The 18,902-nt window shown below is 50.7% G+C and overlaps 1 protein-coding gene across 2 annotated transcripts in view; it reads right to left on the reverse strand.

Annotated features, from left to right (window-relative positions):
- Positions 1–495: 495 nt before the first annotated feature.
- Positions 496–18,902, reverse strand: part of LOC130350852 (fibronectin type III domain-containing protein 4-like) — a 42,067-nt gene continuing 23,660 nt past the window's right edge. The window contains exons 4-7 of one of the 2 annotated variants that reach the window (XM_056554896.1): positions 16,040–16,244; positions 13,295–13,384; positions 13,042–13,172; positions 496–860 (exon numbers count right to left, since the gene is read on the reverse strand). In XM_056554896.1, coding sequence (XP_056410871.1) covers positions 852–860; positions 13,042–13,172; positions 13,295–13,384; positions 16,040–16,244 — 435 coding nt within the window. In that variant the 3' untranslated portion in view covers positions 496–851. Of the gene's footprint in view, positions 861–3,043; positions 6,685–13,041; positions 13,173–13,294; positions 13,385–16,039; positions 16,245–18,902 lie in introns of those variants that run through there. The other variant, XM_056554895.1, reaches the window with a different exon arrangement.

Here is an 18,902-nt window from a genome sequence, read left to right on the forward strand (position 1 = left end):
TAGCCTCCTGCCCCATACCTGAACCAATTCCCGTCTCATGACCTATCCCTATACTAATCCCCTAATCTTTTTGCCTGTACAGATCCCTTCAATCTCCTGTCCTATCCCTGTACTGATCCCCTCAATTTTCCCACCTTTCCCTGTACTGATCCCCCACAATCTCCTGACCATTCCCTGTACTGATCCCCTCAATTTCCTCACCAATCCCTGTACTGATCATCTCAATTGCCTCACCTGTCCCTGTACTGATCCCCTCAATCTCCCAACATTTCCCTATACTGATCCACTCAATCTCCTGACCCATTTCTCTACTGACTCTCTCAGTCTCTTGGATTGTTCATGTACTAATCCTCTTGATCTACAGTATCCCGATGCTGATCATCACAATCTTTAGACATCTTGTCAATGGCATCATCTTCATGAAACTCAAACTTAAAGGGGAACTGCAGCCAGAATTAGCAATCTCCTGAATGGGACCCCGTCCTGCTCATTCTGGAGCGCGTGTTGTCTACCTCTAGATGGCATGCACTCCATTGAAATGAATGAAGATCCCCCGCAAGGGGATGAGTTAATTCTGGTTGCAGTACCCCTTTAAGACCTCAGCTTGTGGGTTCCTTCTCAGCCCTTATCATGGTCACGTAGTTATAAAGATTAGTAGGTTGAGATTATTTTATTGATGGTCCCGTGCCACAGCTGGTGTCAGCATAAATAGACAACGTGTTTCATAGTTCTGAAGGTGTCATCTCTGATTTCCTTCCAAATACCTTATGCCAAATACTACTCCGGCCTGGTTCCACAGCAGACACATATGTCCTAGAGCGGCTATCCAGTGGCTGGGAACCATACACTCTCTATGGGACCTGATATAAAGGGTGATTCAAACAAATAACATGAAGAAAGACAGGACAACAAAGTATAGAAAGAACATATGTAAAATGTTATTAGATTTATAAGACAACAGTCCAATATAATAATTGTATAATAGAGCATAACACAGAACTGCTCAAATATTCAACATTAGACATTTGGTTCTTCTATTGTAAATGTGGAAACAAAAATGGGTCGTCACACAAGGGGAATAAAGCTCAAAGAAGCTGAAGTGGAGGGGGAGGGGATGCCGGGGCTAAGGCTGTATGGGATTATAGGATGACAAGGCACCCAGAAGGCAACACAGTCACTAACAGAGAATGAAGAACAGAAGACACGAGGGATGAAAAGATTGGGCCGAGAAGAGAAACTGAAGCTGAAGGGACTATAGAATGATAGGACTGTTCTAATCTCAACATTTATGGCATATCCACAAGACCACCTACGGGACCTGTCCAAGATTAAAGGACACCTCCAGCCCACTTGGGGCAGTAAGAAGTGGTCAGGAAGCTGATAATGGGACTTTAACAGGAGCTGCGTGAACAACGGAGCCCCAAGATCTTTGATGTTTATGTTACTTGGAGTGTGTGGAGTCATTAATGATGGGGATGGGGTGAGACCAGGACATGTTATGGAGGTTAGAAGGGTGTGGAATCATTAATGATGGGGGAAATGAGAAGAGGTCACAACATGGAGTTAAGGATGGTGTGGAGTCATCAATGGTGGGATGATAGGTCCTCCCGCAACTTAATATGGGGACTAGACTACTCCCAGTATGAGAGCCCCATAGATACCCAAGAACATAGCGCGGGCATCTCAGGTGCCCCCATAGATAATGCATGGAGTGTTTTCTAACCCACCATTCCATTCAGCGGGGAGAGTCAGGTCCCAAGAGAGAGATCATGGGGGATCCCAGAGGATGAACTCCCCATATCAAGAACAGATACAAATCCCACATCATGTGGACAACGAATACGTTCCTAGGGGCTGGACACAACATGGAGGTGTGGAGAAGGGGTCATTAATGTGGTGATAATGTAGAGAACACAACATAGAGGTAAGGAGGGCGTGAAGTCATTAATGTGGTGGCATATGTGGCAGTGAGAAAGGTGTGGACTCTAATGAGATATAGAGAAGAGGGTGAGAGTGAAGAACAGTGTGGAGTAATGATTGGTGGGATCCTGAGATGAGAAGATGGAGACACAAGGAGCTCACTGAAGGTAGATGAGAAAATGGAGACACAAGGAGGTCACTGAAGGTAAATGAAAAGATGGAGACACAAGGAGGTCAATGAAGGTAGATGAGAAGATGGAGACATAAGGAGGTCACTGAAGGTAGATGTGAAGATGGAGACACAAGGAGGTCACTGAAGGTACATGAGAAGATGGAGACATAAGGAGGTCACTGAAGGTAGATGAGAAGATGGAGACATAAGGAGGTCACTGAAGGTAGATGAGAAGATGGAGACATAAGGAGGTCACTGAAGGTAGATGAGAAGATGGAGACATAAGGAGGTCACTGAAGGTAGAGGAGAAGATGGAGACACAAGGAGGTCACTGATGGTAGGAGTCCTTGTAGAGTTATCACTGATGAGATTATGAGTGCTGAGCATAGATGCAGATGATTTAGCAGTATCATATGACACAAAGTTCATGGAACTATGAGGGAGACACATGATGTTTTTTTGATGGGAACATAGACATGTGGTGGTGGGTGAGGCTAAAGGAAGAGATGGACATGCTGCAGCCTTGGCCCAGGAGAACGCACAATAGCGAATCCAAAGAGTTAAAGTATAAGAGACAAATACAGAGAGAATGAAATGCATTAGAACATGTACAGATCTCACAAACATGGAACATATCATCATCATGCCTGAAGCATGTGTTGGCCATAGACGACTCTCAGTACAAATGTTCTGTTGGTTCAGTAACTGGAAGACTTGCGATTGTTATGGTGCAAGAATACAGGAGTAAATGTTGAGACACCGCGGCCTCTATATACAGAGTAATGCACAGCTATACATTATTATACAGATCATATACAAAACACAGCAGAGACATGCTACTTATATGTACAAGGACAGAACGAGGCAATCAGACAGGCCAGAACATGCACGTCTCAGACTGGAGATCTACAGACATGGAACACAACACGGCTCGAAGGAAGAGACTGCCTGCATGGTGAAGAACATACTCTTTATTCATGGAGCCCAGGGCAGCACCAGATGGGCTCAGGCCAGTACATCATGGGCACCATCTGCACATATTCCATTACACAGCCCTGAACTGCAGAATGGCCTCGGGTTTGGACCCAGCACCTGGTAGATGCCCATGTGCTAGATGTTCAGGTACAGAAGCAAGTGGAACAATGACAAAACTCATGTGTTCCTTAATGACCCCACTCATACTGTCCACATTCTCCTTCTGCAACATCTCTCAGTGTCTGCAACGAAGCATGTCCACCAGGATAGTAAATTATACAGCCAGGTTAGAATATGGAGGCCGATATCGGGCCCCCAACATCAGCAGCCATATCATCATCCATGCTCACTACACAAGGTGTCTCCAGTCACACTGCAGCATTTTAGATGGGCTGCCACGTCATGCGTCTCTACAGATGGCCACCAACCTTACGTTGTGTTGGCTTCAGAATCTGTGACCTGGTTTCACATGTGACTGGAGAGCCGCATGTTATTCGTGTAGTGAAGGACAACATGAAAGGCACACGCACATCCCGACCATGGAGCCATCTGACAAGGTTTTCATTAAGGCAGTAACAAAAATATTAGAAAAATAGATTTTGGTCCTGAAAATAGAAGATGAGAATATAGATCAGAATCTGTGTGGACATCCTTCACTCCAGACTAAGGCCCAGGGTCACAGAGGGCATCAGGTTCCTGGGTGTCTAAACCATAACAATCCTATAAATATAACACCGGTCACTCAGATTGGTCCCTGTCCCCACTGGGGCTCACAATCTAAATCCAATGGGGGAGATTTATTAAACTGTTTAGACGTCTATATTTGTCTCTCAGAAAGTCTCAGTCTTTTTAGTTGAGACTTTTATGAGACTTTTGCTTTACAGCTTCCTCCACATAAATAGTATAGTGTCTACAATAGAGGATAAAATGTAGCAGTCATGAATTTATAACTGAGACTTTTATTGGAAAGTCTCAAAAAGTCGCAACAACGGAAAATACGCCAGAATGTGAGACCTGGCGGAAATACCATCTAAATAGTTAATAGGAAGCCTATTATCAATTTTTTGGGACGTACAAGGTGACATAGTGCAGTTTACGTTTCAAATTACATTTTAGCTTGAATCTGAAGGGGAATCTAATATATAAATTAATACAATTTAATCATAATGATCCATCATTTTTTGGTCATTTTTGTCATCCTGGTAGATTTTTTGTTTTCTATATTTTAGTGCTCCAATTTCCCTTTTGCAGCTGATTCGAAGAGATATGAATTTCCGCCATGCGCATGGTGCAATGTAGTCTCTTTGGAGAATTCTCAAAACATGTGAAGTGGAAGTGTGGTGCAGTTTCCCATGGCAACCAATCCGATTCCTTCTTTAATTTTTTAAAATTTTGTTGAGACCTGCGTAAAATTGAAAAAGCAATCGGACTGGTTGCTATGGTCACTGCACCGCTCCTCCTCTACACATGTTGTCCTCAATCTCCCCCCTTTTGAATTCCAGGACACTATGAAGAATGACTGTGCCTAAGGCTATGTTGCATTTATTTTACAAATATCAGAGTTTGAATTTATTGTAAAAACATGAGAACCTAAGAATGAACGAAAGCAAGTAGAACCAGCCGGCACCTCACAGAAGACCTACGAGATGTTGGCTTTATAATATACCTTCTGTGGCGGGAACTCCGTGATAAATAGATAAATAAATAATTGTACTACCTGCGACTTTTCATATATAAAATTTGTCTCAGGCTCTGAGAGTTTTATAAGACTTTTCTCATGTAAAGTGCGGTGTAGAATAGACAATGATGTCCATTTACAAGATTTACTAAACGCTGTGTGACCTTTGATAAATTGCGCGGACAATAGACCCATGCCCAGAGACTTTTCTCGTCTAAAGTACTGCAGAGAATAGACAATGATAGTAAATCTCCCGCAGTATGTTTTGGAGTGTGGGAGGAAAATCAAGTCCCCAAAAACCTGCGCAAACACCGAGAACATACAAACTCCCTGCAGTCGTTATCCTTTGTGGGATTTGAACCTAAATTATACCTCAGGTATTATGTTCTAGACTTGTGGTAATGGCATCACTTGATTTGGTACCAAGAAACTTTACAGAATCACCACTCAGGTACCATGACTGTTCTAGATTCACAAAGTTTAGCTACAAAGATATATTCTAGACTCACACATCCAAATGTTTTAAGCATAGAATACTGGGAGCTATGAATCTAGCATTGATCAATGAGAATTCAGGTTCCAGGTAACGCTCCGGTGTCACACTCAGGTACCAGGAGCTTCTAGATTCACACAATGAAGCAAAACCTTCTTGACTGATATGGCGCACGTACTGGAAATGTCCGGGTGTCAGAAACATTCAGCTCCCTCGTGTGGGTGAAGTTCCAGAAGGACAAACCACTGGGTGAAAGTAAAATAAAAGGCACTGATAAGAGATTGAGCGGTGAAGCGGCCGGGGACACGACGATCGTGGAGATCCAGCAGTCACGACAATGTGGCCTGACGACAACCGAGCATCACACAATACAGAAGAAGTGTCAGAAGATATCAGGCAGAGGTGATTACACAGACACAGTGCAAGAAAGCTCCAGAACCATCGCCCCAAGAAGTGAACCCTCCAAACCTGCTTAGAACCTATGGGGGACTCACCTGGGCCCTATACTACGAACAGGGGAGCATAGCACCCATCCTCCTTTTTGTGTACTGACGATTTCAACCTCACCTAGAACAGTGATATGACTCCCATCATCCTATTACCAGGAGAGAATGATTCAACATTCATAGCCCCCCAATACCTGGGGGAGATAACTATACTCTCACCGGACTGTAACGTGTAGTAATGGCCTATGCCCCCAATAATGGCGTCACACTCATAGTGTTACCTACAAAATGTGACTCCATCCGGATTATACAAAAACCTAAAACAATTACATGACCCCCATCATACTGGAGAAGATGACACCACTATACTATAGCTCGCCCCCCATTACTCTGGCATTGATGATAATGGTTCTTAACCTCGTGACAGGATCCATTGAGGTTGGGGGTGTAATTATTAACTAATGGTCAACAAATTATCAACCAGAAGCAAGGTGATCAATCATAGACGTGTTCTGGACAGATACAACCTATGGAGTGGCATCATGGAAGGTTTGGATGAGCCATCTAGAGCCCAAGACATGAGGAAAGGTTAAGAACCATTATTGAACGTAGATCCACCTCCACAGATTTGATCTGAGCAGCACGTCTCTACAATGTCTCTGCAAGTCTTCTGGTCAGTTATGGAGCTTCATCCATGCTGCAGCGTCTTCATGCTCTTCTTCTTACATTGTTCATATGTAGTATGACCAACACGCACTGACCATGTTCTACACCAGGTGGACATCTCAAGGTCTTCAGATCCCACGGCTGGCGAGATGTCACCTGCATGTGGCAGAGGGAATGAGATGAGCCCTTGGGAAAGCTCCGCTGGTGGCAGAGTTCCATTTGTATTGCTATAAGGAGTCTTCAGTCAGCAGCAGGCCCAGGACACCATGTGAAGAACAGGAGCCAGGACCGGGCAGCACTATACCTCAATAATATTGACGGATGGGGCCTTTTTCTGGAAAAAGATGACAAACACTACATAAGTATCATCCAGAATTGTGGTTACTGTTTAAAAAATAATACCTCCAGAGGAGTCTCCTATAGGCTGATGGCTTTTATGTCATTAAGAAATAATACCCCAGCGGGGTCTCCTATAGGCTAATGGCTTTTATGGCATAAAGAAATAATACCCCAGATGGGTCTCCTATAGGCTAATGGCTTTTATGTCATAAAGAAATAATACCCCCGATATTAGTATTGCTGTAGAGGGGTTCAAGACAGTGGTACTGTTGTAAAGGGCTTCAGGAAAGTGGTACTGTTGTAGAGGGGTTCTGAAGAGTGGCACTGTTGTAGGGAGTTGCAGAAGAGTGGTACTTTTGTAGAGGGGCTGAGGATATTAGTATTGTTGTAGAGGGGTTCAGGATATTAGTATTGTTGTAGGGGGGGAGGGGGTTCTGGACATTGGCACTGTTGTAGTGGCGTTCAGGATATTAGTATTGTTGTAGAGGGGTTCAGGAGAGAGGCACTGTTGTAGAGGGGTTCAGGAGAGTGGCAGTGTTGTAGAGGCATTCAGGATATTAGTATTGTTGTAGGGGGATTCAGGAGAGTGGCACTGTTAGAATGTGCAGGAGAGTGGTATTATTGTAGAGGGGTTCAAGATATTAGTATTGTTGTAGAGGGGTTCAGGAGAGTGGCACCGTTGTAGTGATGTGCAGGAGAGTGGCACTGTTGTAGGAATGTGCAGGAGAGTGAGTTCTGTTGTAGAGGGGTTCAGGATATTAGTATTGTTGTAGAGAGGTTCAGGAGAATGGCACTGTTGTAGTGATGTGCAGGAGAGTGGCACTGTTGTAGAGAGGTTCAGGAGAGTGTTTCTGTTGCAGAGGGGTTCAGAAGAGTAGTACTGTTGTAGAGGGGTTCAGGAAAGTGGTACTGTTGTAGAGGGGTTCTGGAGAGTGGCACTGTTGCAGTGAGTTGCGGAAGAGTGGTACTTTTGAAGAGAGATTCAGGATATTAATATTGTTGTAAAGGGGCTCAGGAGAGAGGCACTGTTGTAGAGGGGTTCAGGAGAGTGGTTCTGTGGTAGAGGGGTTAAGGAGAGGGGTACTGTTGTAGGGATGTGCAGGACATTAGTATTGTTGTAGAGGGGGTTCAGGAGAGTGGCACTTGTAGGAATGTGCAGGAGAGTGGCACTGTTGTAGGGGGTTCAGGAGAGTGGCACTGTTGTAGTGATGTACAGGAGAGTGGCACTATTGTAGAGTTGTTCATGAGAGTGGCACTGTTGTAGAGGGGTTCGGGAGAGTGGCACTGTTGTAGAGGGGTTAAGGAGAGTGGCACTGTTGTAGAGGGGTTCAGGAGAGTGGCACTGTTGTAGAGGGGTTCAGGAGAGTGGCACTGTTGTAGAGGGGTTAAGGAGAGTGGCACTGTTGTAGTGATGTACAGGAGAGTGGCACTATTGTAGAGTTGTTCAGGAGAGTGGCACTGTTGTAGAGGGGTTAAGGAGAGTGGCACTGTTTTAGTGATGTGAGGGAGAGTGGCACTGTTCTGGAGGGGTTCAGGAGAGTGCCACTGTTGTAGTGATGTGCAGGAGAGTGGCTGTCAGGATCTGGGCTGGTAGCGGAGGCTGGTGGTGGATCCGCTGTGCCAGAGAGGTGACGACGTTGGCCGAACCAGGGGAACGGAGTCTAAGGGATTACTGGTTTTCACCAGAGCCTGCCGCAGAGCGGGATGGACTTGCTGCGGCAAGTAACCCCCAGGTCGTTGCACCCAGTAGCGACTCAACCTCTCTGGCTGCTGAGATAAGGCAAGGTACAAGAGGATCAGGCAAAGGCGTAGTCAGACGTAGCAAGTGGTCAGGGCAGGCAGCACAGGTTCACAAGCGGTAGTCAGTAGCAACGGCAACGGGCAGGGTAACACAGGAACAAGGCATGCTTTCTCTCAGGCACAAAGGCAACAAAGATCCGGCAGGAGGCTGTGGGAGGAGACGGTACTTATAGGCAGTGCACAGGTGAGGCCTAATTAAGTCCAAACAGCACTGCCTCTCACAAGGCTTAACCCTTAATAAACCAGTTTGGACCAGGCACCAATCACCTGTGCATTGGTCCTTTAGATCTAAGCGTCCCGGTGAATGCGTGCCCTAGGGAGCAGGGATGCACATGCCGAGACGCCGAAGCACGTCCATCTGTAGGCCTTATGCGGAGATTATGTAACCAAGAAAAGTCAGGCTAGATCGTTCAAAGAGACATTTCTCAAACTTGGCATAAAGGTGATTTCTTCACAGACGAGACAGAACCAGACAAACATGAGTACAGTGTTGCTCAAGGTTTGGAGAATAAATGAGGATATCGTCCAGATACACCACCACACAAGTGTAGAGAAGGTCTCTGAAAATGTCATTAACAAATTCTTGAAAGACGGCCGGGGCATTACATAGGCCAAAAGGCATGACTAAATACTCAAAGTGACCATCCCGTGTGTTAAAGGCAGTCTTCCACTCGTCTCCCTCTCGAATTCGGACCAAATTATAGGCACCTCTCAGATCCAATTTGGTGAAGATCTTGGCACCCGAAGTCGAACGAAGAACTCTGAAATGAGTGGAAGGGGGTATCGGTTCTTAATGGTGATTTTGTTTAGACCACGATAGTCGATGCAGGGTCGCAGAGAGCCGTCTTTCCAGCAGGTGAGGAAGACTTCCTGATAAACCCCCTCTGTAGGTTCTCCTGAATATACTCTGACATGGCTTGAGTCTCAGGTGGAGAGAGAGGGTAAATTCTTCCTCGAGGTGGAGTGGTGCTAGGCATGAGGTCTATAGGACAATCATAAGGCCTATGCGGGAGCAAAGTCTCTGCTTGCTTTTTACAGAAGACATCTGCAAAGTCCAAATATGGTTCCGGAAGGCCTGGAGGAGGTGGAGTATAAGATGCACGTTTAGCTGCAACTGGCAGGAGACATTTGCCAAAACAAGATGACCCCCAACTTCGGATCTCCCCAGAGGACCAATCCAGGACAGGACTGTGACGCTGGAGCCAGGGCATACCTAGCAGAATCTCCGAAGTACAGTGAGGAAGAACAAGAAATTCCAATTTCTCAGAATGAAGTACTCCAACAGACATCTGGAGGGGTTCAGTACGGTAGAGAACGGTAGCATCCAGTCTCTCACCATTGACAGTGGTAATGTAGTAGGACTTGACAAGACAGACCACAGGAATATTAAACTTGCTTATAAGAGAGGCGTCAATGAAGTTGCCGGCGGAGCCAGAATCCAGAAAGGCAATAGCAACGAAGGATGTCTTGGCTGGGACACAGATTCGCACAGACACCGTAAGGCGTGGAGAGGTAGCGTTCACAGCTAGCAACGCCTCTCCAACGTTAACTAGGTGCGCGTTTCCCGGACGAGGCGGACAGAGAGGACAGTCTTTTAAGAAATGTTGTGTACTGCCACAGTATAGACACAGATTCTCGTCTCTGCAGCGGTTCCTTTCTTGAGGGGTCAGACGTGACCGATCCACCTGCATGGCTTCCTTGGCAAGAGGCCCAGTAGAGGGTTGCAGTGGACGAAGGAAGACAGGAGCCGAACGAGGATAGCGTCTCATACAAACATTTCCTTTCTCCTGACGGAGTTCCTCTTGTCTCTCGGCGAAACGCAAATCAATCCTGGTGGCCAAATGGATGAGGTCACCCAGAGAGGACGGCATCTCACGTGCGGCTAGAACATCCTTTATGTTGCTTGACAGGCCCTTCATAAAAATAGCACAGAGCGCCTCATTATTCCAAGAAAGTTCCGAGGCCAGAGTACGGAAATGTATGGCGTAATCGCCCACAGAAGAACTTCCTTGGGACAAGTTTAATAAAGCAGTCTCTGCAGAGGCAACCCGGGCAGGTTCCTCAAAAACAGTCCGGAATTCCCGTAGGAAGGAGTGGACATTGGCAGTGGCAGGATCGTTGCGGTCCCATAGTGGCGTGGCCCAGGCCAGAGCCTTCCTGGAGAGTAGGCTGACTATGAACGCCACTTTGACACGTTCTGAAGGGAACAGGTCTGCCATCAACTCGAGATGCAAGGAGCATTGTGTCAGGAACCCACGGCACAGCTTGGAGTCTCCATCATACTTGTCTGGCAAGGACAGGCGGAAACAGGAGCGGGAAGTGACAGCAGGCTGTGGTGGCGATTGCTGCTGAGCTGACTGGAGTTGCTGGAGCAGGGCTAGAAGCTGGTGTAGCTGAAGTGCTTGCTCGGTGAGCAAGGTTGCAAGATCCCCAGGAACAGGTACCTCAGCGGGGTCCATGGCCGGATCTTACTGTCAGGATCCGGGCTGGTAGCGGAGGCTGGTGGTGGATCCGCTGTGCCAGAGAGGTGATGACGTGGGCCGTACCAGGGGAACAGAGTCTAAGGAGTTACTGGTTTTCACCAGAGCCCGCCGCAAAGCGGGATGGACTTGCTGCGGCAAGTAACCCCCAGGTCGTTCCACCCAGTAGCGACTCAACCTCTCTGGCTGCTGAGATAAGGCAAGGTACAAGAGGATCAGGCAAAGGCGTAGTCAGACGTAGCAAGTGGTCAGGGCAGGCAGCACAGGTTCACAGGCGGTAGTCAGTAGCAACGGGAATGGCACCAGGCAGGGTAACACAGGAACAAGGAATGCTTTCTCTCAGGCACAAAGGCAACAAAGATCCGGCAGGAGGCTGTGGGAGGAGACGGTACTTATAGGCAGTGCACAGGTGAGGCCTAATTAAGTCCAAACAGCACTGCCTCTCACAAGGCTTAACCCTTAATAAACCAGTTTGGACCAGGCCCCAATCACCTGTGCATTGGTCCTTTAGATCTAAGCGTCCCGGTGCATGCGCGCCCTAGGGAGCGGGGATGCACATGCCGAGACGCCGAAGCGCTGCCTGGGGACACGCGCTGTGAGCGCTCCGAGGCCAGCAGGGGACCCGGAGCGCTCAGCTTAACAGTGGCACTGTTGTTGGACTCTGCAGGAGAGTGGCACTGTTGTAGGGGGGTTCAGGATATTAGTATTGTTGTAGAGGGGTTCACGAGAGCAGCACTGCTGTGGGGGGGGGGGGGCAGGATATTAGTACTGTTGTAGGGATGTGCAGGAGAGTGGAACTGTTGTAGAGGGGTTCAGGATATTAGTATTGTTGTAAAGGGGTTCAGGAGAGTGGTTCTGTTGTAGGGATGTGCAGGAGAGTGGTTCTGTTGCAGAAGAGTACAGGAGAGTGGCAGTGTTGTAGAGGCATTCAGGATATTAGTATTATTGTAGGAGGATTCATGAGAGTGGCACTGTTAGAATGTGCAGGAGAGTGGCACTGTTAGAATGTGCAGGAGAGTGGTATTATTGTAGAGGCGTTCAAGATATTAGTATTGTTGTAGATGGGTTTAGGAGAGTGGCACTGTTGTAGGAATGTGCAGGAGAGTGAGTTCTGTTATAGAGGGGTTCAGGATATTAGTATTGTTGTAGAGGGGTTCATGATATTAGTATTGTTGTAGAGAGGTTCCGGAGAGTGGCACTGTTGTAGTGATGTGCAAGAGAGTGGCACTGTTGTAGAGGGGTTCAGGAGAGTGGTTCTGTTGCAGAGGGGTTCAGGAGAGTAGTTCTGTTGTAGAGGGGTTCAGGAAAGTGGTACTGTTGTAGAGGGGTTCTGAAGAGTGGCACTGTTGTAGGGAGTTGCGGAAGAGTGGTACTTTTGTAGAGGGGTAGTTTTGTTGTAAAGGGGTTCAGGAGAGAGGCACTGTTGTAGTGGGGTTCAGGAGAGTGGCACTATTGTAGTGATGTGCAGGAGAGTGGCACTGTTGTAGAGGGGTTCAGGAGAGTGGCACTATTGTAGAGGGGTTCAGGAGAGTGGCACTATTGTAGAGGGATTCAGGAGAGTGGGACTATTGTAGTGATGTGCAGGAGAGTGGCACTGTTGTAGAGGGGTTCAGGAGAGTGGTACTGTTGTAGAGGGTTTCAGAAGAGTTGCACTATTGTAGAGGGGTTCAGGAGAGTGGTAGTGTTGTAGAGGTGTTCAGGAGAGTGGTACTATTGTAGTGATGTGCAGGAGAGTGGCACTGTTGTAGAGGTGTTCAGGAGAGTGGCACTGTTGTAGAGGGGTTCAGGAGAGTGGCACTGTTGTAGAGGAGTTCAGGAGAGTGGAACTGTTGTAGAGGTGTTCAGGAGTGTGGTACTGTTGTAGAGGTGTTCAGGAGAGTGGTACTATTGTAGTGATGTGCAGGAGAGTGGCACTGTTGTAGAGGTGTTCAGGAGAGTGGTACTGTTGTAGAGGGTTTCAGGAGAGTTGCACTATTATAGAGGGGTTCAGAAGAGTGGCACTATTGTAGAGGGGTTCAGGAGAGTGGTACTGTTGTAAAGGGGGGTCAAGTGACATAGACCACTGTACTCACCTTCCGCAGTAACCCCGTGGTCTGCCGCTCCGGGGTGCTCTGTTCTGATGAGGGTTTGGCCTTTTCCTTATTGTTGTTGGAATCATTGTCCTTGATGATGTCATACTGGCGGCAGAAGAGGGCGATCACCGCTGAGGCCGAGACACAGAGTCAGCATCATACAGTCACATCCTCCTGATACACCCCCATAGCGGACCCTTCCCACATAGGACACTCAGAGTCCCCCCATATATACACAGCAGTGCCCCATTACCTGCCCACATCAGCAGCACAGCCACGATTATTATAATCTCTCCCGTCTCCAGCTGCCGCTCCTTGTCCACCCCCTGCACAGTGATGTCTCCTGTCACATAAAAAGAGGGGCAGTTAGAGATGAAAATGGCCGGGTATAGTCTGGGGTGCAGAATACAGCCCGGGGTGCAGAACACAGTCTGTGGTGCAGGTGGCCGGGTATAGTCTGGGGTGCAGGTGGCCGGGTATAGGTTGGGGTACAGCATACAGTCTGTGGTGCAGGTGGCCGGGTATAGTTTGGGGTGCAGAATACAGCCCGGGGTGCAGAACACAGTCTGTGGTGCAGGTGGCCGGGTATAGTCTGGGGTGCAGGTGGCCGGGTATAGTCTGGGGTGCAGGTGGCCGGGTATAGGTTGGGGTACAGCATACAGTCTGTGGTGCAGGTGGCCGGGTATAGTTTGGGGTGCAGAATACAGTCTGTGGTGCAGGTGGCCGGGTATAGTTTGGGGTGCAGAATACAGTCTGTGGTGCAGGTGGCCGGGTATAGTCTGGGGTGCAGGTGGCCGGGTATAGTTTGGGGTACAGCATACAGTCTGTGGTGCAGGTGGCCGGGTATAGTTTGGGGTGCAGAATACAGTCTGCGGTGCAGGTGGCCAGGTATAGTTTGGGGTGCAGAATACAGTCTGCGGTGCAGGTGGCCAGGTATAGTTTGGGGTGCAGAATACAGTCTGCGGTGCAGATGGCCGGGTATAGTTTGGAGTACAGAATACAGTCTGCGGTGCAGGTGGCCAGGTATAGTTTGGGGTGCAGAATACAGTCTGCGGTGCAAGTGGCCGGGTATAGTTTGGGGTTCAGAGTATAGTTTGGGGTGCAGCTGGCCGGGTATAGTTTGGGGTACAGAATACAGTCTGCGGTGCAGGTGGTGAGGTATAGTTTGGGGTGCAGGTGGCCGAGTATAGTTTGGGGTACAGCATACAGTCTGTGGTGCAGGTGGCCGGTTATAGTTTGGGGTGCAGAATACAGTCTGTGGTGCAGGTGGCCGGGTAAAGTTTGGGTGCAGAATACAGTCTGGGGTGCAGGTGGCCGGTTATAGTTTTGGGTGCAGAATACAGTCTGGGGTGCAGGTGGCCGGGTATAGTTTGGGGTGCAGAATACAGTCTGTGGTGCAGGTGGCCGGGTATAGTTTGGGGTGCAGAATACAGTCTGGGGTGCAGGTGGCCGGGTATAGTTTGGGGTGCAGAATACAGTCTGGGGTGCAGGTGGTCAGGTATAGTTTGGGGTTCAGAGTATAGTTTGGGGTGCAGGTGGCCGGGTATAGTTTGGGGTACAGCATACAGTCTGTGGTGCAGGTGGTCGGGTATAGTTTGGGGTGCAGAATACAGTCTGGGGTGCAGGTGGCTGGGTATAGTTTGCGGTGCAGAATACAGACTGGGGTGCAGGTGGTCGGGTATAGTTTGGGGTGCAGAATACAGTCTGGGGTGCAGGTGGCTGGGTATAGTTTGCGGTGCAGAATACAGACTGGGGTGCAGGTGGTCGGGTATAGTTTGGGGTGCAGAATACAGACTGGGGTGCAGGTGGTCGGGTATAGTTTGGGGTGCAGAATACAGTCTGGGGTGCAGGTGGCTGGGTATAGTTTGCGGTGCAGAATACAGTCTGGGGTGCAGAATACAGTCTGCGGAGCAGGTGGCCGGGTAAAGTTTGGGGTGCAGAATACAGTCTGTGGTGCAGGTGGTCGGCTATAGTTTGCGGTGCAGAATACAGACTGGGGTGCAGGTGGTCGGGTATAGTTTGGGGTGCAGAATACAGTCTGGGGTGCAGGTGGCTGGGTATAGTTTGCGGTGCAGAATACAGACTGGGGTGCAGGTGGTCGGGTATAGTTTGGGGTGCAGAATACAGACTGGGGTGCAGGTGGTCGGGTATAGTTTGGGGTGCAGAATACAGTCTGGGGTGCAGGTGGCTGGGTATAGTTTGCGGTGCAGAATACAGTCTGGGGTGCAGAATACAGTCTGCGGAGCAGGTGGCCGGGTATAGTTTGGGGTGCAGAATACAGTCTGGGGTGCAGGTGGTCGGGTATAGTTTGGGGTGCAGAATACAGCCTGGGGTGCAGGTGGCCGGTTATAGTTTGGGGTGCAGAATACAGTCTGGGGTGCAGGTGGCTGAGTATAGTTTGGGGTGCAGGGTATAGTTTGGGGTGCGGACCACAGTCTGGGGTGCAAGTGGCCGGGTATAGTTTGGGGTGCAGAATACAATCTGGGGTGCAGGTGGCTGGGTATAGTTTGGGGTGCAGAATATAGTCTGGGGTGCAGGTGGCCGGTTATAGTTTTGGGTGCAGAATACAGTCTGGGGTGCAGATGGCCGGGTATAGTTTGGGTGCAGAATACAGTCTGGGGTGCAGATGGCCGGGTATAGTTTGGGGTGCAGACCACAGTCTGGGGTGCAGGTGGTCGGCTATAGTTTGGGGTGCAGAATACAGTCTGGGGTGCAGATGGCCGGCTATAGTTTGGGGTGCAGAATACAGTCTGGGGTGCAGAAGGTTGGGTATAGTTTGGGGTGCAGAATACAGTCTGGGGTGCAGGTGGCCGGGTATAGTTTGTGGTGCAGAATACAGCCTGGGGTGCAGGTGGCCGGGTATAGTATGTGGTGCAGTATAAAGTCTGTGGTGCAGGTGACCGGGTATAGTTTGGGGTGCAGAGTACTGTCTGTGGTGCTGGTGGCCGGGTATAGATTGGGGTGCAATGTAAATTTTGGGGTGCAAGGTCCTCCCCACCTTGGTTGGAGCTGTTGGAGGGAAGGCGGTCGGTCTCCTTCAGGGTCCTAAAGTGGATCCTCTTGCTGGCCTGGCTCTCGCTGTAGAGGCCGATGGACTGCACCTGGATGATGTAGTCCGTGTCCTCCTCCAGGTCCCACAGCACACAGGCCCGGTTGGTCGTGTTCACCTCTCGTATGAATCTGTGGATCTGACCATCCTGCCTCTGAGGAGAGCAAGCACAGGAGGTAAATGAGGGGATCCTCAGGGGAGATCACAGGAGGTAAATGAGGGGATCCCCGGGGGAGATCACAGGAGGTGAATGAGGGGATCCCCGGGGGAGATCACAGGAGGTGAATGAGGGGATCCTCAGGGGAGCTCACAGGAGGTAAATGAGGGGATCCTCAGGGGAGATCACAGGAGGTAAATGAGGGGATCCCCGGGGAGATCACAGGAGGTGAATGAGGGGATCCTGAGGGAGAGCACAGGAGGTGAATGAGGGGATCCCGGGGGAGAGCACAGGGGAGAATGAGGGGATCCCCGGGGGAGAGCACGGGAGGTGAATGAGGGGATCCTCGGGGGAGATCACAGGAGGTGAATGAGGGGATCCCCGGCGGAGAGCACAGGAGGTGAATGAGGGGCTCTCCGGCGGAGAGCACAGGAGGTGAATGAGGGGCTCCCGGGGGAGAGCACAGGAGGTGAATGAGGGGGTCCTCGGGGGAGGGCAGAGGGGGTGAATGAGGGGATCCTCGGCAGAGAGCACAGGAGGTGAATGAGGGGATCCCCGAGAGAGAGCACAGGAGGTGAATGAGGGGATCCCTTGAGGAGAGCACAGGAGGTGAATGAGTGGATCCCTGAGGGAGAGCACAGGGGGTGAATGAGGGGAATCCCTTGAGGAGAGCACAGGGGGTGAATGAGGGGATCCCCGGGGGAGATCACAGGAGGTGAATGAGGGGATCCCCGGGGGAGAGCATAGGGGGTGAATGAGGGGATCCCTGGCAGAGAGCACAGGAGTTGAATGAGGGGATCCCGGGGGAGAGCACAGGAGGTGAATGAGGGGATCCCGGGGGAGAGCACAGGGGAGATTACGGGAGGTGAATGAGGGGATCCCCGGGGGAGATCACAGGAGGTGAATGAGGGGATCCCCGGCGGAGAGCACAGGAGGTGAATGAGGGGATCCCCGGGGGAGAGCACAGGAGGTGAATGAGGGGATCTCCGGGGGAGATCACAGGAGGTGAATGAGGGGATCCCTGGGGGAGAGCACAGGGGGTGAATGAGGGGATCCCCGGGGGAGAGCACAGGAGGTGAATGAGGGGATCCCCGGGGGAGAGCACAGGAGGTGAATGAGGGGATCCCTGGCAGAGAGCACAGGAGATGAATGAGGGGATCCCCAGGGGAGAGCTTATGAGGTGAATGAGGGGATCCCCGGGGGAGAGCACAGGAGGTGAATGAGGGGATCCCCGGGGGAGAGCACAGGAGGTGAATGAGGGGATCCCCGGGGGGAGATCACAGGAGGTGAATGAGGGGATCCCCAGGGGAGAGCACAGGAGGTGAATGAGGGGATCCCCGGGGGAGAGCACAGGAGGTGAATGAGGGGATCCCCGGGGGGGGGAGCTTAGGAGGTGAATGAGGGGGATCCCCGGGGGGGGAGCTTAGGAGGTGAATGAGGGGGATCCCGGGGGAGAGCACAGGAGGTGAATGAGGGGATCCCCGGGGAAGAGCTTAGGAGGTGAATGAGGGGATCCCCGGGGGAGAGCTTAGGAGGTGAATGAGGGGATCCCCGGGGGACAGCACAGGAGGTGAATGAGGGGATCCCCGGGGGAGAGCACAGGAGGTGAATGAGGGGATCGCGGGGGGAGAGCACAGGAGGTGAATGAGGGGATCCCCGGGGGAAAGCACAGGAGGTGAATGAGGGGATCCCCGGGGGAGAGCACAGGAGGTGAATGAGGGGATCCCCGGGGGAGAGCACAGGAGGTGAATGAGGGGATCCCCGGGGGAGAGCACAGGAGGTGAATGAGGGGATCGCGGGGGGAGAGCACAGGAGGTGAATGAGGGGATACCCGGGGGAGAGCACAGGAGGTGAATGAGGGGATCCCCGGGGGAGAGCACAGGAGGTGAATGAGGGGATCCCTTGAGGAGAGCACAGGAGGTGAATGAGTGGATCCCTGAGGGAGAGCACAGGGGGTGAATGAGGGGAATCCCTTGAGGAGAGCACAGGGGGTGAATGAGGGGATCCCCAGGGGAGATCACAGGAGGTGAATGAGGGGATCCCCGGGGAGAGCATAGGGGGTGAATGAGGGGATCCCTGGCAGAGAGCACAGGAGTTGAATGAGGGGATCCAGGGGGAGAGCACAGGAGGTGAATGAGGGGATCCCGGGGGAGAGCACAGGGGAGATTACGGGAGGTGAATGAGGGGATCCCCGGGGGAGAGCACAGGAGGTGAATGAGGGGATCCCCGGGGGAGAGCACAGGAGGTGAATGAGGGGATCCCCGGGGGAGAGCACAGGAGGTGAATGAGGGGATCCCCGGGGTAGAGCACAGGAGGTGAATGAGGGGATCCCCGGGGGAGAGCACAGGAGGTGAATGAGGGGATCCCCGGGGGAGAACACAGGAGGTGAATGAGGGGATCCCCGGGGGAGAACACAGGAGGTGAATGAGGGGATCCCCGGGGGAGAGCACAGGAGGTGAATGAGGGGATCCCCGGGGGAGAGCACAGGAGGTGAATGAGGGGATCCCTGGGGGGAAACAGAGGAACATAACATGTCCATCATCATCCTTCTCCAGCTATTACAAGCTCCGGACCCTTAACCCGAGACTCATGATCAATCGCTGATGTCATCCAAGTCCAGCCCCCAATCTCCCCCCACAGTCCCTAATCTCCGCC

The sequence above is a fragment of the Hyla sarda genome, unplaced genomic scaffold (genome assembly GCF_029499605.1).
Source record: "Hyla sarda isolate aHylSar1 unplaced genomic scaffold, aHylSar1.hap1 scaffold_951, whole genome shotgun sequence".
Classification (NCBI taxonomy): Eukaryota; Metazoa; Chordata; class Amphibia; order Anura; family Hylidae; genus Hyla; species Hyla sarda.